The sequence below is a fragment of the Rhinoraja longicauda genome, chromosome 23 (genome assembly GCF_053455715.1).
Source record: "Rhinoraja longicauda isolate Sanriku21f chromosome 23, sRhiLon1.1, whole genome shotgun sequence".
Classification (NCBI taxonomy): domain Eukaryota; kingdom Metazoa; phylum Chordata; class Chondrichthyes; order Rajiformes; family Arhynchobatidae; genus Rhinoraja; species Rhinoraja longicauda.
Window position 1 is genome coordinate 21,671,138 of NC_135975.1, and position 23,397 is coordinate 21,694,534.

General features: G+C 39.5%; 1 protein-coding gene across 3 annotated transcripts; it reads right to left on the reverse strand.

Moving 5' to 3' along the window:
- Positions 1-317: 317 nt before the first annotated feature.
- Positions 318-19,227, reverse strand: trmu (tRNA 5-methylaminomethyl-2-thiouridylate methyltransferase). 3 transcript variants are annotated; one of them, XM_078420157.1, is made up of 12 exons: positions 19,046-19,227; positions 15,176-15,341; positions 12,187-12,293; positions 10,954-11,070; positions 8,799-8,971; positions 8,614-8,667; positions 7,931-7,997; positions 6,083-6,183; positions 5,010-5,154; positions 4,151-4,233; positions 2,391-2,481; positions 318-1,253 (listed from the first exon to the last, which is right to left on the reverse strand). In XM_078420157.1, the coding sequence occupies exons 1-12, from the start codon at positions 19,128-19,130 to the stop codon at positions 1,174-1,176; spliced, it is 1,269 nt and encodes a 422-aa protein (XP_078276283.1). In that variant the 5' UTR covers positions 19,131-19,227; the 3' UTR covers positions 318-1,173. The 3 variants fall into 3 exon arrangements, with proteins under 3 accessions (XP_078276283.1, XP_078276284.1, XP_078276285.1); XM_078420158.1 differs by having other exon boundaries at positions 10,963-11,070; positions 19,046-19,224; XM_078420159.1 differs by having other exon boundaries at positions 318-2,481; positions 19,046-19,223.
- Between the last annotated feature and the right edge of the window lie 4,170 nt (positions 19,228-23,397).

Consider the following 23,397-nt stretch of genomic DNA (forward strand, 5'->3'; position numbering starts at 1 on the left):
CAAGGCCAGTTTCCAATATTGACAAGGCGAGGTAAAATCAAATCCAATGCTTCTAATACTTAATCTTGGTTAATATATATAATATAGTTATTCCTTGGCCATGGAATGTGAAACCTTTATAAAATTTGGTTACTTTGCAAATCAACCTATGTTGGGAAATTAAATGTGTTAATAGGCTTTGTTGATTGTGTTTAAATTAGTATTAAACTAGTATGTGCTGTAGTTCTTTAAAAGTAAAATTGCTAAACAAAAATTGATTTGTGAGTAGCAGTCCAATTGTGCAATAACAAAACGGTATTTTGTTTCATAAATGCTAGAAATTTTTAATCGGCTTATATCCATGATCATAAATGCACATTAACTGTAGCAAAAGAAATACCTCAAGCAACAGTTGTCCCCGAAGTTGCCATTGGAATATACACACTGACAGATTGGATGAAGGTTTGCATAGCAGGTTCTTTGTCTATTTTCATCAATGTGAAAAACAAGATAATGAGATGTTATTCTCTCATCTGTCATGCCTGATCAAAGATTAGGCCATGTTAACCCACCCCTCATTTTATTATTCTGGCAGTTCTGCTCATCCCATTACAGGAAAGATGTGGAGGCTTTGGAGAGGGTGCAGAGCAGGTTTACGAGAATGCTGCCAGGATTAGAGGGTTTCAGCTACAGGGAAAAGTTGGACAGACTTGGATTTCGTTCTCTGGGACATCAAAGGGACTTGATAGAATTACATAAAATGATGAGAGGCATAGATAGGTAGGCAGTCGGACATTTCCACCGTGGGAAAAGGTTCTAACACTAGAGGGCGAAAGTTTAATGGAGATATGCGGGGCTAGGTTTTTTTTACAGTGCAAGAGGCTTTTAGATAGGCACATGGGAGTGCAAGGAATAGACGGATATGTGCAGGCATGTGAGATTGATTTAACGGCATCAGGTTCAGCACAAACTATGTGGGCTGAAGGGCCAATTTCTGTGCTGTATTGTTCTATATTTATACGCAAAATTAATCCTTTTGTCCTTGTCCTTTAATCGATCCAGCGCCCACGATGGCGCAGCGGTAGAGTTGCTGCCTTACGGGGAATACTGCGCCGGAGACCCGTGTTCGATCTTGACTATGGGTGCTGTCTGTACGGAGTTTGTATGTTCTCCCCGTGACCTGCGTGGGTTTCCTCAGATCTTCGGTTTCCTCGCACACTCCAAAGACGTACAGGTATGTACGTTAATTGGCTTGGTAAATGTAAAAATTGGCCCTAGTGGGTATAGGATAGTGTTAATGTGCGGGGATTGCTGGTCAGCGCGGACCCGTTGGGCCGAAAGGGCCTGTTTCCGAACTGTATCTCTAAACTAAACTAAACCAATGGAGCAGTGATTCCTGGCAATGTAATTCCACATCACCTGCTCCTCCAAGACTCCATCCCAATCACATATCACCTGCAAGACATTTGTCATAATTCCACAATCCCTCACACCAACTTGCCTTCCGTGTCACTTGTCCTGAAACCAAACTACAACATATGGTGCAACATTTTCTGGTCCATTATTAAATTATTGAAAGACACAGAACGGAATCTGGCACATTGGGTCCACGCCAACCATTGCTCACGTGATACTATCTCACTTTCTCATCCATTCACCCACACACTAGGGGGCAATTTACTGCAGCCAATTAACCCACAAACCGACACGTCTGAGGTCACGAACGCATGTGAAGCAGCAGCTTGACCACCTATGATATTGTGCCGCCTAAACTATTATTTGTAGCAAAGCGTCAACATAAAATGATAACCAAAGGTTTGTTACGTACTTCCAACATATGATGGATAATCTAGTTCCAATATTATCTTAAAATATATATATTTTTTAAAAGGCTGTCCCCATTTAAAAATGACATAGTTTATTGTTTTTCCAGTTAACGTGTTTTTTTAAATTTTTATGAAAAACAAGTTCCAATTACTGCAGTCATTGTAAAAATAAATTACAAAATATGATCAGCTTAATATATATTAAAACGTGTTCCAAGGATTAAGGAATAATTTTGCTTCATAAATAGAATAGAAAAATCTTTTTGGAACCAATAGGAATGTGGGATCCAAAAGCAAATATTTGAAAATTAATAAGGCACAAAAAAAGCAACATCTCAAAAGCCAGGGTTAACCCCCATTGTAAATATTAAAGTATATTTGAACATTGGGTTTAAGGGAAGGCAGTGAGAAGGCAGTCTTCATGCAATAATGAAGTTTACTCCGATTCTAGTCTGTTTACAGATGGATTCATGCAGTAATTCCTATTGGTTCCGGTGGTTCACAGCATCTTGCCAAGTTGAACTACACGTTACGTCATGGATTCGTTATCTGGTAACACCGGTCTTCTGAAATTTGCCAATTTACCCTCTTCTGCCTTGTGCGTGTACATGGACAGACCAAGCTTCGTTATCTTGCCACTGCCAAGGCATTCGTCATCCTTGTATAGCACAGCATACTGAAATCAAAGTTTAAAAACATTACAGTGTAGAATGCTTAGAAAGAATCGTGTGTTAAATATATAATCTGGTCTCCGACATACAAAATATAATTTTACTTAAGCCATAACCACCAGACATTTCTTTAATGAAGGTGAGAAAAGATTTAAAAAATACCAAGATACTCATTAGTAAGTTCAAGTAAGACTTTGGAATGCTTCTTAATACAAGGGCTTTGTGCCAAGCATCTGCCAAAGCTTCCAAAAGTTGGTAAATAATCCTCTGACAAAGGATTCCTCTGGAGCCAGAAAATTTGCACACTGGCAGAGAAGCTAATTTTCAGCAACCTGTAATTCCTTGCCTTAAGATTACTCAACAATGTGATCCATCAGGTTGAAGGACAAGTCGTTATAGAATGTGAATAATTATAACATTTAAACATTAAATTTAATTCACTGTATCTTCTTTCACCCTTTAACTAGCAAGGAAGTTAATATTACATTTTGCCTTTGGTAGAATACCTTTTTTGTGAATTCATGGACAATAGTTTAATAGAAAATAAGACGACTGACAATTTTTAATTAAGTGATCAAATCACTAACATTAATAAGTTTTCTTAAAAGCTTGAGAATTATTGTTTGTTAATTATGCAAATAATGATTAGCAGGTTTTTTTCCCTACGTTTCTGTTTAGAAATCATCCTTCATTATATTGGAATGTCCCAAAGCACTTAAACTATTGAAGTATTATTCAAGTGTGATTTTGAAAATGTGGCTATCAATTTTGTGCTTGGTAATGTGACCATTAGAAGGATCAGTTAATCTTTGATTTTCAAGAGATAAAATACAGTGCAGGATATTAAATAAACAATCAGAAATAATTCTATAATGCAAAAAGCTATAATAAATCCAAACAGTTAATCAAAGGTGGTATTTCAGCCAAAGGCTAAATTACATTATGCTGTTTCCCTTTAAAATTAATCTTATTAATTTATCTCAATAATATTATTAATGTTACACTTATTATAAACTAGAAAATGACTATATTTAGATCGATCCATCGGACTTTCGTGTGGCCAATCCATTACAATAATAGGGGACAGCTAAAATCCTCACTACCACTCAGCTGATATGGGAAATGACAACTTGTAGTGAGTCCAGACGAGTGGTATTATCCAAATCCTTTATTGGTATAAAACCCTTAACAAACGCAACAGACTTCTTTCTGGACAAACACTTACTTCACTCACTAATCTAATCTCTAATCTAACGTTTGGCGCCAAGCATTTAAATACCCCGCGCTTCCTCACCCCGTGACCGTAACCCAATCCGAGGGTTCTATTACCTGGCCAATCCCTATGTCCCTACAAACTATTATTTTAGTTGTTGTTTAGAAAAGAACACAAGACACAAACTGGCCAGCATGTGACATCTTACACTGGGTGCCTAACAAAGTGAAAAGGATGGCTGTACTTATGTCACAGTTGATTCAGCACAAATAATACCCAAGAGGTTCGGTTTAGTTTTACAAAAATCCACCACAATTTCTCTGGGGAAAAAAATGTAAATTCAATTCCAAAGAAGTAATTTTGCAAAGTACCTGAATGTGAGAGATATATAACCAAAATGATTTTCAATGGACTTTACATCAAGTCTACTTGCATTTGAAATGGAAGAATAAGAAACTTACCTGTCCTGGTGTTGGTGCTCTGACTGGTTTGACAAGAGTCACCAAAACGGTATAATCTGCATTTAATGTTATTTGACACCGCACTGCAAGAAAAAGAATGCAGAATCTCAAATCTTGATTATTTGTATGCAGCATTCAATGCAAACTGGTTATGTAACGGTTTGGGAACAAATATGAGTAAAGTGAAGCCAGCAATTAAGCCAAAAAACAGGCTTCTGCAACATCAGTCAGACTGGGTCTTACACTGCAGTACTACATCACGTTGGCAGGGAACAACTCAGAGTTAGATCATCGTCATTCTACCGATGATCAAATTTGCAGATTTAACTTCTATGGACAGACCCCAAGATAATTGAGTTTGGGGCTGCCTCAGTGAAACTCTTAATGTGTGCCAAGCATAGACACACATAATTATAGTCGGCTAACTTACAAGGAAACCAAATTAAATTAGACATGGCATTTAGAATAAGCTTTATCCATCTACCATTGCTTGGAGCTGTTTAATCCTTAGGACAAATACAAAAGGTGACAATGCAGTATTCCCATTGAGACGATGAATAATTCTTTGTTCAACCTTAATCACATCAGTGCTGTTGTTGACACCAGTATTAGATGAAAAGCCTTAGGAAATCTTGGTCGACAAATTCAAGCATTTTGCTGATACCACCTTAAATTAGAACACTCGGGGAAATATTTAATCAAAAAATAAATACATTTATTTATGAACAATATTGAATTATGATCTACATAAACTGACATTATACTTCAAAATTAACTCCAAATATGTCCATGTTCTCACCTAGAGAAGTAAGGTCTGTTTAATGCAGATACACACAAGCAAATTCTGAACCTTTCTTACCAAGAGGCATTTGATGCTGGAAGCGAAAACTGCATTGCATCACTCCATCCCTGAGCAGTTCTGCAGGTGGATTTTGAGCAATCCAATGGACAGGGTCAGTTTCAAGTGAGTTCCTGTACAAAGCTGGGTGACAGGTGCCTGGTGCCTGGCAGATAACATGAATATCATCAGGCATAGTCTACAATTGGAACAACACACAAACACAATTCTGGAACCCTGCTGCAATTTTATTTTATAGTTATAGAATTGCAGAGTTGACTGATTGCTGTGAGCAATTTGCCCAATTCACTTATAATTTCACTTAGACAGATTGGAGTTCCTTATTTACCAAAATAAAATCAATTTTAATTTCATGATAAATAAATTGGCCAGACTGAAGTACATCTCTTTAGATTAGAATCTGGTGAATGGTTCAAACAGTATTTACAGAAGCCATTCTGTAGTTGATCTCTATGCCAATTCAATTTAGTAATTTATTCGCACTGAATTTATAGACTGTTGATATTTTCTCTAATTTATCAATAAGAACCCCACAAGAATTTTCTTGTCAGTTTTCTTTCCCCACTGTTCCCCTTCACACATGCCCACCATTTTGTTCCTATTCTCCTTAGTTACAAACCAATACTCAACATCTTCCCCTGAAAGTGTTTGATCACCATACTGAAGTTCCCTCTGGCAGTGAGAAATTTGGTCCAATTGCTCTGACATTTATCCCAAAATATTACTAAGCATTTATGGAATTAAGAACTTCTACAATGTATTCACTTCGTTCTCGCCCTACGTGAAAGGACACCATAATGAATCTGGTGCTAAGGTATGATGTTGCAAGTGTCAGTGGGAGATTAGGTGTGTAGGAACGATCACTCGATTATATGGTTTAGATTAGAACTCGGGCAAGGAACAATCTAGAGAGGAACTTTGCAACTGGAAAAGAGTTTAATTCAAAAGGATGAGCGTTTATCCAGTCTGGGTGATTGACAGGAAACACTGTGATCTTTGAGGAAGACCTGTTTCAAGTACAGGTTAAAATATCATCTTTGTTCTAACTTATCCATAGGTTCTATAACACTCACCACAAATACGTCGCCAGTTTTTATATCTTTATCAACTGCAAACCAAGCATCTCTTTGACCTCCTATTCTGGCACGTTGTCCCAAAGTGAACAGAAACCAACCTAAAAGTTAACAATAAAGGAAACATGAGATTGAACAAACAGTTTGCACAAATATTTCATAATGAATCATTGAATAAATAGTATATCCGTACTCTTAACTGTCTTGGTCACATCACCTTCCCCAACAATTTCAGAGAATTTCAATATTCTAGAGAGACACTTTTTTTTCTTTCTGATATTGATTTTGAAGATTTATTTTAAAATTATATGAAACAGTTACAAAACAAAATATAATATATTCAGGACACCCAGGAAATGTAGGTAGGTTTTTTTTACAAGAAATGGGAAAAGGCAAAATGCACAGATACTGCAAAAAGGAAACAAAGCAGGAAACACTGTTGTTTAGAGATACAGTTGGAAACAGGCCCTTCGGCCCAATTCCACCCCAATTACCGATCACATTAGTTCAATGTTATCCCACTTTCTCATCTACTCCCTACACACCAAGACCAATTAACCTACAAACCCACACATCTTTGGAAATGGAACGGAACTGGAGCACCCGGAGGAAACTCCACATAGGCAGCACCCATGCTCAGGATCAAACGCGGGTCTTTAGCATTGTGAGGCAGCAGCTCTACCAGCTGCGCCACCCTGGTTCACAGTCTCTGTCCTGATGCTGCCTGATTACGAATATTTCCAGAATTTTCTCCTTTTATTATATAGGTGGCAAGAAAACTACTTAGTTCCTTGAGCCCAGACAGCAAACCCAATTGCCATACAGTAATGAAAATCAAACATTGTCTTTGGATGATTGGAGGAAAGTTCCTGGTACAAGAAGTACAGAACAAAAACAAAAACTTAAACCTAACAATGGTTAATTCAGACTCCATGGAAAGTAGTTGTAAGATGAAAGAACTTTAAAATCAGCAGTTACCATGTTAATCATCACATCTACAAAATGCACACTATCTACATACTTTTTCATATGAATGTTGTTTTCATAAGTAGAATGTACTAAATGTATCAACTGAATAGCCTGGAGATTATTCTACATCTTTTGTTTATATCAAAACAACTTGAGTTGCCCAAATTCTCTTTATAAAAGCTACATTAAGATTGAATAAGTTAATAATGCAATAATGGGACTGGGGTAGGTGTGTGTTCCCAGCAATACCCTGCATAGAACACTGCCCAAAGCAGGGAGGCTCTTCTGTCTAGGAACCCTAGAGTGCATAGCCAGGTTTTCTTACCAGACGTTACTAGGGAGGTCACTTTCAGTGCATGAATGCAGCTCCAGAAAGCCCGCACAGGAGACAAATTCTGTCTCTTACTACAGACTGAAGGGAAAAGTAGATGAAGTCTCCTCATCCTAAATATGGTTTAGATGTTCTTCCAAAACAACCACAGGCTACAAACCTAGTTCAACAACAGCCTCGAATGATCCTGAAGTTTGGAAGCTGAGAGTGACCAGTTCCATAGGCTGAGCAATCCTGGTCTACAAATAAGGCTGCCATAGGAGGATGGAAATTTCTTTGTGGGCAAGAAATACTATTGATTGTTGGCCCTTTACACAGCAATTGTTTTGGGGGAATTGGGGTCAGTTGGTAACTGATTGTTCTGTGAGTAAATAAAGTATTATTTTTCAGTCCAATGACTTTGCACATCCCAATCCTGACAAATGTACAATAGATGCGGTGAAAAGAGAGTCAATTATATTACTAAGAATTCTGCAATGTTTTATGGAAGTCCTCCTATTAATAAAACATATTTCAGTATATTAATTTTCTTAAGATATAGTAATTACCTTTGTGTGTCCCCATTATTTTTCCATCTTCTATAGAAACAAAATTTCCAGGACGAGGTTCTAGATACTAATAAAATTTTGAGAATGAAATAATTAAAATCAAGGTTAACACACCAAATGTGTTTACATTTCAAACTACTCGACAAAAGACTGGGCACTGGATTTGAATCTAGCACAAATACCATTTTTTTTTCTCCAAATCATTTACGTCCTAAGTAAAACACAAGTATTTTTAATGTTTGCAGATGTGAACAAGTCAGCAGCACATTATTCTATAAAATTCGGCATTAGATATTTTTTAAATTCTTCGACTGGGTTGACTGATACGAGCAACCAAAATATTCGATTTGTACTTTCGAAGTACTCTTTGTAGTCTGAGTAAATCACTATTGACAATATTAGCATAAAAATAACACATTTTTATGATATTATTTTTCGACTAAACAGTGGAATCCTCAGCCTGATTAAATAAATCAAAATCTATATTAGGATGCAAAATGAAAAGATTAAATGTTGGTAATAGAAAACTCTTTCTCACAGTAGGCAAAAACTAGAGCCTGCAACTAAATTGTATTATTTATTCTTGATCCAGATACAGACTGTAGGAAATTAAAGTATTTTATTTTATGACAGGGATAGATGCATATTAAAGTAACTCTGGTATTAAAAGCAAGCACACCAACCTTCAGAATAAAATTTTCAAAGTTTCTTTCTCCAATGAAACAAATTCCCATGCTCTGTAGAAATCAACAAAAATATGTCACGACAGAGGATATTCAACGAATGCTACACGGTTGAATCAAACGTTACAATCTCAGAGATATCAATATTCAAGGCTCAAGAACCAAATTACGATAAAACTTCGTACTTCTTTTCTTTTCAATATATGGTGAAATCCTGCTTCTGCTGCCATTTCCTTTACAAGATTTTTCCTGAACTCTCCAAGGGGAAAGATGGTATGTCGCAAAGCATGCTGAGATATCTGACTCAGAAAGAAAGTTTGGTCTTTCTGTGGATCAGCAGCCTTTAGGAGTTTTACAGCTACATGCAGAAAAGAAACCGGCTGTTAGTGACAGAATTGTGATAGTTTACATGGGCTAATATTCAAAGTAAATCACGATTTAAATATTTTATTTAATTAACACTCATATTCCACTAATGCTGTTATCATTTGGGTCTCAATGCATGATATTTACTTTTACTTGCCTTACCATAGCTTAAATCAAGAACCATTCACAACTTGCGCCCTCACTTCAGTGTAAATAGCAAGACTCACATCAAACATCACATTACCTAATAAAGCATACCTTACAAGTCAGGAAACTGACAGGACGTCTCCACTCTGCAGCATTATACAGCATCACTGCTCTCTCACGATGCCACTTCTCCTACACTGCACACATTCTACATCCCCATATTGACTGTTCTTTCTCCAATGTCTGCCTGCGCTCAGTAAAACTTTTTTTTCCTCAATTTCGCCCTATTCACAGCAAACATGATAGCTCACCTTTTTGAACAACCACTGATTTCCATGCCTGCTTGTTAAAGAAACTCTCAGATTACAACATACCTTAAATGTTCTGGCTAATACATGATCTAAAGAAAAGGAATAATTCAATGGACAAATAACTCCACCTTCAAACACCTGGGGCAAAACAATATTGTTAGCATTCTCTCTTCAAAGACGTTCTTTGTTTTATTTACATTTCTGCTCACATTACTCTCATATATAGCAGATTTCTTTGGTAAAAGTGTACTTGTGCTGGAATTGTTATGTCAGCACAAAATTTGTACTGTTTATATTTGTTTCATATGTCACAGACCAGACAAGCAAAACTGGCATCATTCTGCACTGGCTCACCGTAATCCCATTTCTCCATTCCCTGGAGTCGTTTGTCCTGGCCCCCCCCCCTCCGGTGTTGGCTCGAAGGGCCAAACGGCCTTTTCCTGCACTTATTTTTCTATGGTTTTCCATGTTTCCCCGATTCTACCACTCACCTACACTTCACACATAAACTCTACACAGACAGCACCAGGTCACTGGAACTCTGAGACAGCTTCCCTGCTAGCTGTGTCACTGTGCCTCAATCCAGAGTCAGATCCCCACTGACATTAAAGCTACTGCATTTCACTCATAGATTTAAACCACAAGGTTAAAGCAATTGCTCCGTGCTAAACTTGCCATTCTAAATCCATGTCATGCGTTTTGCTGATATGTGTTTACGCATTGGTCATTTTTTTATCAAAAACATAAAGTAATGCTGGAGTAACTCAGCGGGACAGGCAGCATCTCTGGCGAAAGAATGGGTGACATAGAAAGATAGGTGCAGGAGTAGGCCATTCGGCACTTCAAGCCAGCATCGCCATTCATTATGATCATCTAAAATCAGTACCCCGTTCTTGCTTTCTCCCCATATCCTTTGATTCCTTTAGCCCTAAGAGCTAAATCTAACTCTCTCTTGAAATGTTTCGAGACATTTCGGGTCGAGACCCTTCTTCAGAGTTGTTTAGATTAATCACACCAATTTGAATTTTCTAACAGATGCCCAGCTCAATCTCGGACACAGAAGGTAAATAAAGCGTTTATTGGGAAGGGAAAGAGCCAGATGCTGGTGGAATATCAATAAAGCTATCCCTGGATTTTAAGTGACAGTAATAAAAATAAAACTGAAGTAGCAATATTAGGCTCATTACATCTGATAACTGAAACTGCACAGAGATCCCCATTAAAGTGTTCATGATAGCACTAATGATTATGATCTGAAGTTAGTTAAAAGAAACACCTCTAACAGAGTGTATAAAAATTTGCATTTACATAAACATCCTGGTGAAAGTTGACGCTAACCTTGAATAATTTAAATATTTGTACATGCAGATTCTGCAAAGCCGTCCAGTTTACATGGACGTCATGATTAAATTTTGTTTAAACTCCATTTTGGCCAACCAAACCTACCGACATTGAACATTAATTTTTGAAGAATTAAAAGTTAGTGTCATGTCAAAATGGAATGTCCTTCACTCACCATCCTTACCATTGTTATGTAAAATATCTTCTGTATTTCCAATGGACTTCTGCTGGAAAACTTCTTCATCGCCTTGTGACGTTCTGGCATAATGACCGGTTGCCATTGCATCAGTCCCTACCTCAATATAAAGAATGCAACTATTACATATCCTATTTTCTAATAAACACCAGAATACATGCTTCATCTGATTTAGTGCGATTCTCAACATTAGAAGCATCAAAAAGGAAATCAAACTATTGCTAATTTCAGTCAAGCATATTCATGAATATTAGAAGCAAAGAACTGCAGGTGCATATTCACTAAAAAAGACACAAAGTGATGGAGTAACTCAACAGCTCAGGCAGCATCCCTGTAGAACATGGACAGGTGTAATTTTGTGTTATGACCCTTCTACAGACTTGTTCTTCAGTCTGAAGAAGGGTCCCGACCTAAAACGACACTAATCCATGTTTTCCGGGGACATTACCTGACCTGAGTTACTCCTGCACTTTGTGTCCTTTCTCATCAATACTACAACTGGTTTAGTGTCTAATTGTATAAGGTTTGATGAGATCATCTTCCGAGGAACAAATTACGATATCCTCAGCAACATTGTAGCTCCGTGGATGATAATGGACTCAAGATATCCTGTTTCTCATACCTACCTTGTGGCTTCCACACTTTCCAACAAAGATTAATTAGAAAATTCTGACCTTTCCTGTAACATTTTTCAATTTTGAAAGTGTTCACATAGACTTGCTATGCTAAGCTGATTAGTCTTTATAATGTTCTCTCACTTTTCCCCATCTCTTATATGATCTCAATCATAACTCCAGTTATTCCTTTGCTCAATAACCCTGACTCACCTGATTTGGTCTCGACTCCCAGTGTGAAATACTACAGGTGGTCAAATACAAAGTTAAAAGCTGAAACCTGATGTAAACCTCATGCTATCACAGTTCATTGGAAGAATTTATTAATGGCAATGACAAATGAATACCAATATATTAATTTGCAGTTGATTATAAAGAAGGAACCCTAGTGGTATGTATACTTTTTAAATAAATTTTTTAAAAACATTAGAGGCTGAATTGAAATATCATTGCTTCTACATTCCCAAACTATATGGTGTAAAGAGTGCACAAATCTCAGGATATTACTGGACACTTGAACGCATGTATAAATAATGCTTGAACATAAAATGTATAAAATGACAGGTGTTTGAGCATCCAGTTAATACAAAACACTTACCCAGCATTTCCATGGCAAAATGCAACAGACATTTGAATTTGATGTTTTTATTACACATGATATCAGGGTTTGGAGTCCTTCCCATTTCATACTCCTTTACTAGGTTACTGAAAAAGAACAAAACAACACTTTTCATTCATTCATTTTCTAGCAACAAGCCGTTCAAACTTGAAACGTTTCAACACCACATCAGTTCAAAATGCAATTGTTCAGATTAGTGCTCGGATTGAGAGGCTTGCTGAAAGACCTGACATTTAGCTATGCCTCACTCTACTATAACGATACTCTTCTATAGTGTGGACAGTAGGAGCCAATTCTATTCACAAATTACATTAGCAATTTAAACTTAAGAATTAATAAACCATTTCTAAATGTATGGATGACACCAAAATTGTGAGGAATTGTTAACCATGCAGAAGATTTCGACAAAACAGAAGCTATTCAAAAACTTGCAGAGTCGCATATAACTGGCAATTGGATTTCACTACCTAATCAAGAGGTACTGAATTTTGGTAAAAATAGTATAGTATAGAAAATAATTTAACATAGGAACCAGCCCTCCAGCCCGCAATGTCTATGCCGCACACGATGCCTACTTGAATTCCTTTTGCCTGCACATGTTACATATCCCTTCTTTCCTGCATATTTATGCGCCTATCTATAAGCCTCTTAAAATGACACCATCATATCTGCTTTCTCCACCATCCATATAACACGAGTTCCAGGCACCTCCCAATCTCTGTGTAAAAAAATTGTTCCATGCACAAGTCCTTTAAACTTTGCCCCTCTCACCTAAAGGTCATGCCCTTTAGTTTAGTTCAGTGGTACAGCATGGAAACAGGCCCTTTGGCCCACCGACTCCATGCCGACCAGTGATCACCCACATACTAGTTCTATCCTACACTCTATGGACAATTTTACAGAGGCCAATTAACCTTTAATACCACACGTCTTTGGAATGTGGGAGGAAACCCATGCAGTCACAGAGAAAACATGCCACATTTCATGTAGACAGCACCCGTAGTCAGGATCGAACCCGGGTCTCTGTGGCTGTGAGGCAGCAGAGCTTCCACTGCGCCACTGTACCGTATTTGACATTTCCACCATGGGAGAAAGGTTCTGACTGTCTATGCCATCTCTGCTTCTAATGACTTTATAAACTTCTGTTAGGTCACCCTGTTGCCTCCGACACTCCAGAGAAAACAATCCAAGTTTGTCCAGCTTTTCCTGACAGCTATTATTCTCTAATCAAGAGAGCATCCTGCTATGCCTCATCTGCACCTTCTCCAAAGCCTCCACATTCATCCTGCAATGAGGCCACCATACTCCAAATGGAGCCTAACAGAAATTCTATAAATCTGCAACACGACTTCCTTACTCTTATACTCGCCACAATGTCACCTCTTTTATTTGGACAATGAGAATCTAAATGGGATAGGGAAGCCAAAAGGAACTATGACAGCAACTGCACAAATTACTAAATTCACACAAATACTGGGCTGGATGCAAAACGGTTTAACTAGCTGACATCAGAAATGTGGGAAAGGATGGAAAGGCTGCACTTCTTTAAGATTAAAAAGGCCAACCAATAATCTAATAAAGGAGTTTACAGCTATGAAGGGATTAGAGACACAGAGACGGAGAAAGTCCGGCTGAAGGGAGAACAAAAGTAGAAACTAGTAATATAAACTAATCACCAAGAACTCAAACATGAGATTCAGAAGAAAAAAAACTTTCCCTAGAGACTGATGAGAACGTGTGATAAGTTGTATAGATATAATTATGGGAAAGAAAGACATGAAGAATATGGCAATAAATAGCAATGCCAACAGAGTCTGATGAGGAGACTTAACTAAATTAAAATCAACATGGTCAGATCAGTATTAATAAATTGAATTATAAAGAATATAGATTCACACAGCATGCAAACAGGACATGACCAGTTGACATCTATCCATATTAATCCCCAACACTTGGCCCATAGCATTCTTTGCGTAAGAGATTTTAAAGTTATTTTATGGACACTTATTAAATACTGTCAACCACTCTGCTTCCACCACTCTCTCCAGCAGCACAATATATATACCACATAAAAATGTTGGTGGTATTGTTGATTTAGTGATTGATGATAAAGCCAAAATTCCAAAGCCAATGGATTAAACCTGACCCTTAATAGCTGCATTCAATCGTAGTAGTTGATACTATTGCGAGGAAGTATTGAAAGAGGTTTAAGGTTTTAGATTTTTTTTAGATTTAGAGATACAGCGCGGAAACAGGCCCTTCGGCCCACCGGGTCCATGCCGCCCAGCGATCCCCGCACACTAACACTATCCTACACACACTAGGAACAATTTTTTACATTTGCCCAGCCAATTAACCTACATACCTGTACGTCTTTGGAGTGTGGGAGGAAACCGAAGATCTCGGAGAAAACCCACGCAGGTCACGGGGAGAACGTACAAACTCCATACAGACGGTGCCCGTAGTCAGGATCGAACCTGAGTCTCCGACGCTGCATTCGCTGTAAGGCAGCAACTCTACCGCTGCGCCACCGTGCCGCACATTTACCAATCTCTGTTTCCATTTCTAAAACTGAGTGAAATTGGATCTAATCGATCAAAACTATGGAGTAATGGGACACTACGGGCTGGCAACACATCCAAAAATAAATTCTCTAGTGACAGAATGCAACATTATTATAAAACTGAGCGAGTTAGATGACTGAATTTATCAAATAAGGTGGTTTACAAAAAGTTATAACCAACTATGTTAAACTTTAGAATTAAATATATGTGAAACAAAGTTCTAATTTTCTCAATTCTAAATGGATGCAACCAGGTCTATCAGCTGTTTCATATAATATGTATTGTTGTTGCACTTATTTTTAATTAAACCTCTGCAGCAGCGCCCAGCGATCTTGCTTACAATAAAGCCTGAGACATAGCTCTCTCAGGGAACGTAAAAACAAATTAGAAAACATCTGTATTACCTAAAGACTTCATGCCAATACTCTTTCACAAAGGAAACCTGATAGAAAGGGATGTCAAGCATCTCACACAGCCGGTGTGCATCTCTGCAGTCCTGATCATTTGTACAGATACCGCGTTCATCCAGCATGTCCCAGTTTTTCATAAAGACACCCATCACTTGGTAACCTGGTAAAAATAGTGTGAATTATTTTAATATTGCACGTCATGAAGCAAGCAATCTCTGAATGCAAAATGGCATTTATAAGGAAAATAATTCCCATAAACTATTTACATTCTGCTACAGGAAATTCTGATCAACAACTGGGAATTAATGGGGTGATTTTTTTCCAACTCCATTAAATAAATCCAATCAATGTGAATATTAAGGTTTTGACGAGTTCATAATTGCAATATTGGGTAGTTGCTCAAAATTCAATATTACTTCCCCTGTTTACAAAAGAGCGTGATCAAATAAGCTTAATTCCATGCTGGAACAATAAAAGAACAGCTGGAGGAAGTCAGCAAGTCAGGCAGCATCTGTGGAGGGACAATCGGCATTTTAGGTTGAGACCCTTCATCTAGGCTAACCCAAACGTCGACTGTTCAGTCTAGATGAAAGGTCCTGACCCGAATCATTGTCAGTCCCATTAGCCTCCACAGATGCTGTCCGACCTGCTGAGTTCCTCCAACTGCTCTCCTTTTTTTGCTACAGATTCCAGCAAGTGCAGTCTCTAGTGCCTCCGTGTGGCACACGAACGTAGACATTGGATAACTTTGCTAAGTTACGATGGGGATGTCACAATTTTCTCTCTTTTTAAACTTGGGCAGCAATTTGTAGATATGTTGAATCCAGTTTTAATTAAATAAGTAAGACAATATACCCAGCTGGAGTTGGACCGAGAAGTGATACTTTTTAGAAACATGACTCTGGCTGGGTTCATTGGCAGGATGCCTAATCGATAATGGAAACTTAACGTGATAGCTGTAATACCTTATACTTAGGATACAAATCAAATTACCATACAGAATGTATTAATTGTGGAATAAATATGTTGTTAGGCAAATAGGGTGGCATGGTGGCACAATGGTAGAGTTGCTGCCTTACAACGCCAGAGACTACGGAGTTTATATGTTCTCCCTGTGTCCTGCGTGGGTTTTCTTCGAAATAGTCGGTTTGCTCCCACACTCCACAAAGACGTACAGGTTTGTAGGCAATTGCTATAAATACAAATTGTCCCTAGTGTGTGTAGGATAGTGTTAATGTGCAGGGATTACTAGTCAGTGCGGACTCGGTGGCCGAAGGGCCTGTACCCGCGAGATTTCTCTTAACCAAACTAAACATAACATCAAATCTTTACAAAAGACCTGTTTCCAGAAGTCTACCGTAGATCAATCATGCTCCATCCTGCAAATCTAAGTGTTTCCTAATCCGTCAATCAATTTATATCCAAAACAAGGTCACATCAACCTCAATGGTCACCTGTAGTATGCAAAGGACATTGGTTTGCTTCTCAGTACACAGGCAACATGTGCGTTACAGCGGACTGGGTAGCAGAAAGTCACTCTTATAGAATGATGCCTAAATTCATTGTTGGTGTCCATGCATTGTTTAACACTTTATTAATTGCATTTAGATATTTTAATGTACAACTTGTTAGCTAAAATCTTACATTTGAAGGAACAAAGTAAATTAAAAAATGTGGCTCAAGTCATTTCAGGTGAACCAATGTTCAACAGTAAAGATATCAAGATCAAAATCAAATCAAAACAGGCAATATTCTCCATACTGTTTTATGTAAAAACATTTAAGCAATGCACCACTTCAAAGACATATTTGCATCACTATGACATTTTCTATTCAATTTTTATTGATTAAGACAGGATAAATCAAAAACTTAAGCAGCAAAGACTGGTGATCTGAATACATAATTCCCATTGTACTTCCCAAATAACTGTGATATTTCCATCTCTCAAGTTAATTCTTCCTTGATTTATCAAAAATCCTTGTTGGATAGGAATCAGAGACAGACACCTCCATCACCCCTATGGAAGATCAGGTAACAAAGCCAAACGATGACTCTTCAACATGAAACTACCAACTTAGAAAGACACAATGTGTTGGAGTAAGTCAGGCAGCATCTCTGGAGAACACGGCTAGGTGACGTTTCAGGTCGGAACCCTTCTTCAGACTGATTGGAGATGTAGGAAGAAAGACGGAATAGAGGAGGCGGGGGCAGAACAAAGCCTGAATGAAAGCACTGGAAGTGAGCCAAAATAAATGAAGATTTGAAAATTGTGATGCTAGAGGAAGGAATGGAGGTGAAAGAGGAGGGAGAGGGAAGAAATAGGTGCGAGTCCAGGTGGGGCACAAGGGAGGGAAGGGGGAAGAAGTGGGGTGAGGAAGGAGGGGGTGATCGATTTTGGTAGGTACCAAAAGTTGGAGAATTCAATGTTCATACCATTGTGTTGTAAGCTACCCTGGCAGAATAAGAGGTACTGTTCCTCAAGTTTACAAGTGGCCATGGCAATGGGGTCTGGCAATGGCGGCAGCCCAGGCCAGAAAGATCAGTATGAGAATGGGAAGAGGCTTAAAATGGTTAGCAACCGGGAGATCTAGTAGGCTTTGACGGACCGAGGACAAGTCTTTGGCAAAATGATTGTTAAGTCTACTGTTGGTGTCACCATTGTACAGGAGGCCACATGGGGAACACCGGATCAGTAGATGAGGTTAGAGGAGGTGTACGTTAACCTCTGTCTCACCTGGATGGAGGTGATGGAGGAGGTAGACAGCCAAGAATAAGTTGTACCTCTTGTACTTACAGGGAAAGTACCTGGGGACGGGTAGGTATGGGTGGGAAGAGATGAGTGAACCAAGGAGTTGCAGAGGGAACATTATCTGGGAAGGTGCAACTGATGGTGCGATCAGGTTGGAGGTGACAAAAATATCAGAGAATGATGTATTGGGTGTGGAGGCTGATGCAGTGAGAACCAGGGTAATTCTATTCTTGTTCCGTCTGAGGAGAGGGAGCAAGAACAGAACTACAGGATATAGAGACGACGCAGATGAGAGATCCACCTATCATGCAGGGGGACCACATTTACTAAAGAGATCTTGGATGTCCTCGAATGGAAATTCTCATCTTGGGAGCAGATATGGCAGGCAGAGAAATTGAGAGTATGGGATGCTGTCTTCGAACTTTGCTGGCTAAGCCATGAGGAAAGTTGTCTATTCATTTATTCAAACTCACATGCAGGTCTTGAAATATTATTAAATTATTCTAGAGCCCCCTCTGGTGGTTTCCTAGTTGCTAAAGAAATAATGCAGAAATCAGAAAGAAAGTTGCAATTAGAAACAATCAAGCCACCATTGTTAGTTTAAAAATATATACAGTGCCCACACACACACACATATATATACACACAAAAATGCCTCAGAAGGCAGTGGAGGCCAATTCTCTGGAAGCTTTCAAGAGAGAGCTAGATAGAGCTCTTAAGGATAGCGGAGCCATGGGGAGAAGGCAGGAACGGGGTACTGATTGATAATGATCAGCCATGATCACATTGAATGGCGGTGCTGGCTCGAAGGGCCGAATGGCCTCCTCCTGCACCTCTTGTCTGTTGTCACTCAGCGGGTCAGGCAGCATCTCTGGAGAGAAGGAATGGGTGACGTTTCGGGTCGAGACCCTTCTTCAAACACACATATATACACACACATATATATGTGCATATACACACATATATACGCTGCCTGACATGCTGAGTTACTCCAGCATTTTGTGATACCGTAGAAAAGGTTATGATCTTTTGGTTAAAGTCTCCAGGAGCGACGGTCAGGATTGAACCCGGCTCTCTCCCCGCGTAACACGCCGCGGTCGCCGGCGGCCCCTCACCTCTCTGGCGGAGCAGCAGCGCTGCCACAGCGCTGTCCACGCCGCCCGACACGGCACATGCCACCCGGCGCAGAGAGCTGCTCATCCGCCACCAGGCCCGGCCCGGCCACCGCTCACCCCGCACCGTACCGCACAGCGGCCCGCCGGAAAACTGCGGCCAACAAACTCCGGTCCGGTGCCCTGGTTGCTGCTCGTTCTCGGTGCAACAGCTCCCCATCCTCCGGAGTGGGCGGCGGGGGAAGCTCCACCGCTCTGTACAAGGCGATTCGTATTAGGTGCCCCAGGAATGCTGGCTGGGTTGATTAAAGCAGCCAAATGTCCCCAAATGCAGACTCTGCCCAACAATCTGGGAACATGTGTAGGGAGGAACTGCAGATGCTGGTTTAAACTGAAAATGTAAACTATTGCATCGTATGGGAGGCGCATTCCCAATCTCGTTGTTCCCCTGGGTACAATGACAATAAAGATATATTGTATTGTATTGTAACTCAGCAGGTCAGGCAGCATAGAGAAAAGAATAGGTGACGTTTCGGGTTGAATGCACTGACTCTTAGTCTGAGGAATGGTCTCAACCCGAAACGTAACCTAGCCCCTTTCTCCAGAGATGCTGCCTGACCCGCTGAGTTACACCAGCTTATTGTCTATCTGGGAACACGCGTTGGTTGCTGGAAAAACACGGTATACAAGGCTCTATACTTTGTAACATGCATTTTACAGGGGGATCGGAGCTTCCCAGTTATTTCTGTACGTGTGTTTACGAGAGGGAAGCACCGCTGACCCCACACAGCTGAAAGATGTAGCAAGTTTTGGAACGTGCTGTAGCTTCCCAACTCAAATACCACCTCTCTACCAATAACCTGTATGAAACTTTCCAATCCGGATTCCGCTCCAACCACTGTACTGAAACTGCGCTCCTCAAAATCACAAACGACCTTTTCCTCTCCTCTGACGCTGGCAACCTCAACATCCTCATCCTACTTGACCTCAGCGCCGCCTTTGACACCATAAATCACTCCATTCTCCTCACCCGACTTGAAACCTCCTTTAACATCACTGGCACAGCCCTATCCTGGTTCAAATCTTACCTCTCTGACAGGCACCAGTTCATCTCCATTAACAACTGTAAATCCCCCACCGCTCCCCTCCCCCAAGGTGTCCCTCAAGGCTCAGTCCTTGGCCCCCTCCTCTTCATCCTCTACCTGTTCCCCCTTGGTCAATTAATCCGCCGTCATGGTCTCAACTTCCACTGCTTCGCTGATGAAATCCAGCTCCTCATCTCCACCAAGTCAATCTCCACCACCACACACTCTACACTGACAAACTGCATCACTGAAATAAAATCTTGGCTTCAATCAAATTTCCTCAAACTCAACTGCAGCAAATCTGAAATCATCATCATTGGTCCAAAAACGCTCACCAAATCCATCCTATCCCCCCCCCCCATCCGGACCAAACTCAGATCCTGGGGGGACAGGGCTTTCTCCAGCGCTGCTCCCACCCTATGGAACTCACTACCCCAAACCGTCAGAGACTCCTCCTCACTCACCACATTCAAAACATCACTGAAGTCTCACCTGTTCAGTACTGCCTTCAACCACTGAAGGTCACCTCACCTTCTGTCTCCTTTCTCTGTTCGTTTATTTATTTATCTATTTATTCACTTCCCTATGTTCTTTAAATCCCTGTAAAGCGTCTTTGAGTGTATGAAAAGCGCTATATAAATGTAATGCATTATTATTATTATTATTATTATGATACCAATGTAGACAGACTTAATTAGTAAGAATTGGTGAGAAGGCTGCCTTGTATGGTTTCAACCGGGCGAAATTGCCTGGTCCCATTTCAAACCATTTTACACAGCTATAGAGAATATTGTTTCACCATATTAGAACGAGTGTTTCAAAGTATCGAAACTAAATTCAAAAATGATCAGTTGACCCAGTAGGGCTATGGCCCATAGATGGAAATGTAAAATGGTCATTTTAGTAAGCAATAATTGGTGACTGGCAAAAATGGTTAGGTTTTGTTTAGCTCCAAAAGAGGCCCTTCAGCCCACTGTGATTACCATCAAGCACCCATTTCTACTAATCTCACGCCAATTTTATTTTACTCTCCTACATTTTACCACTCGATATTAGGGGCAACTGCCAACAATCATTTAACTTGTAACCTGCATACCTTTAAGATGTGGGAGGAACCAAGAGTACATGGAGAAAACCCAATCACAGGAAGAATGCACAAACTCCATATAGACAGCATAACAGGTCAGGATGAAAGAACAGACCTCCCAACATTTGATTTGACAAATTCATAATTTTACATAAAAATTCATAATATGGCACATAATGCAACTTTTCAGCAAAAAAAAAGTATGCACGTCAAATGCGCATACGTGTTGCGCTACATTCATGTGTCAAAAATGACTATTATTTCAAAGTCTGTAGTTCTTGGACTGCATGTACAATGTCAGGCCTATCATGAGTATATTCTGCTATTTATAGAAAGGTTATTGAACAGAGATATTTTTTGCAACACAAAAAAAAAATTGTTTTGTTTTGTTTTTTCTTTTTGCTTTTTCCTTACACATCCAAATTCTCTTGGTATTGAATAAAAGAACAATGGTCATAAATGTATGACTAAGTTATGAAGAAAGAGTTGATATATGCGACACGACTAAGCATACGGAAGTACTTGTCGAAATAAATTCGCACATTAATTGATAACCAGCCCAAAAAGGAAGGGAGAGCCGAGGGATCACGCACCCTTCTTCACTGGTAGTGGAGAGAGTCAACAGCTTCATGGTCCTGGGTGAATACATTTCTGATGATCTGCTCACCAAGACCTCAAATTCTTGCTAGGCGATGTGATTTGGTATGTTGCCAATTATTCGATCATAATTATACTAATGTACATTGGAAAACTTATTGACCAGTTGCATCACGACAGCCTGTTTCAGTAAATCGAATACTCAAGAACAAGTGTTGTTTTAATTTCTTGCAATTCGTTAGCTTTAGTTTTAGAGAAACAGTGTGGAAACATGCCCTTTGTGCCCAATCTACACCAACCAATGATCTCCCCATACATTAGTTCTATCCTACACGCTGGGGACATTTTACAGAAGCCAATTACTCTACAAACCTGCCATCTTTGAAACGTGGGATGAAACCAAAGCATCCAGAGAAAACCCAGGCAGTCACAGGGAGAACGTATATAAACAGTAGACACACCCATAGTCAGGTTCGAACCCTCATTTCTGGCACTCCAAGGAAGCAACTCTGCCACTGCACCACGGTGCTGCCCAATTATATTTCTCGTCCTTTTACAAAAGATCCACCATGTACATTAAAATGTGTATTTTAAAGATGCAAGTTAGCAGTGCTGCATGGGGCATGGTGGTGCAGCGGTAGAACATCCAGGTTTGATGCTGACCTCGGATGCCGTCTTTATGGACCTTGTATGTTATCCCCTTGAACTGCGTGGGTTTTCTCCGGGAGCTCCAGTTTCTTCCCACATTCCAAAGACGTACAGGTTTGTAGGTTAATTAGCCTGGTGAAATTATAAAATTGTGCCTTCTGCGGAATAGTGTTAATGTGCAGGGATCGTTGGTCAGTGCAGACTGTGGGCCAAAGGGCCTGTTTCCACTAATTAAATCCTTAAATGAATAAACTTAAAATTTGGAAACACTTGGCAAGTTAGGTAGTGTCTGTGAAAAGAAAAACAGTTAACATTTCAGGTTGAAGACTTACTTTTCTCAGATGCTGACTGGTCCGACGAGTTTCTAGCATTTTGTTTCTGTTTGAGATTTCTAGCACCTGCAGATGTTTTTAATTTCCATCTAAAAGTTTATGCAACTTTAATTGAGCTCCAAAGCCATGCTGAAAATATGCCATAAATACAGTGATCTAATGTGACCCATTTTCGAAAACATGTTTTTATTGTAAGTTATCGTAATTTTCATGACCTCATTGTACTCTCACAGACCATCTTTGATTGGACTTTACTGGCTTTATCTTGCACTAAATATTATTCCCATTATCACGTATCTGTAGACTTGTGGATGGCTCTACTGTAATTATGTATTGTGTCGTCTTTCGCTGACTGGTTAGCACGTACCAAAACATTTTTCACTGTACCTCGGTACATGTGACAATAATCTAAACTCAATATTGTAGCACCTTAAAATCCAAAAATCATATCATATTAGGGGGACATGGGATAAAATCAGACGACTAACTCTTGAAAAAAGTATGCCTGTTATTTATTTTAGACTTTTATTCAGACTTAAAACAATTCTTTAAGATCAGATACATTTCCAGAGGATAAACATGCCATGGTTGGGCTGAAATGATAGT

What these genes read in the sequence shown, in the direction of transcription:
- trmu (XM_078420157.1), bottom strand. Translation starts at nt 19,130, where the DNA reads ATGAGCAGCTCTCTGCGCCGGGTGGCATGTGCCGTGTCGGGCGGCGTG. An exon ending in TTTTGCCATGGAAATGCTGG is followed by an intron (nt 11,071 to 12,186) that starts GTAAGTGTTTTG and finishes ATATTGAGGTAG; the next exon opens with GGACTGATGCAATGGCAACC. An exon ending in TTGAAAATTTTATTCTGAAG is followed by an intron (nt 7,998 to 8,613) that starts GTTGGTGTGCTT and finishes AAATTTTATTAG; the next exon opens with TATCTAGAACCTCGTCCTGG.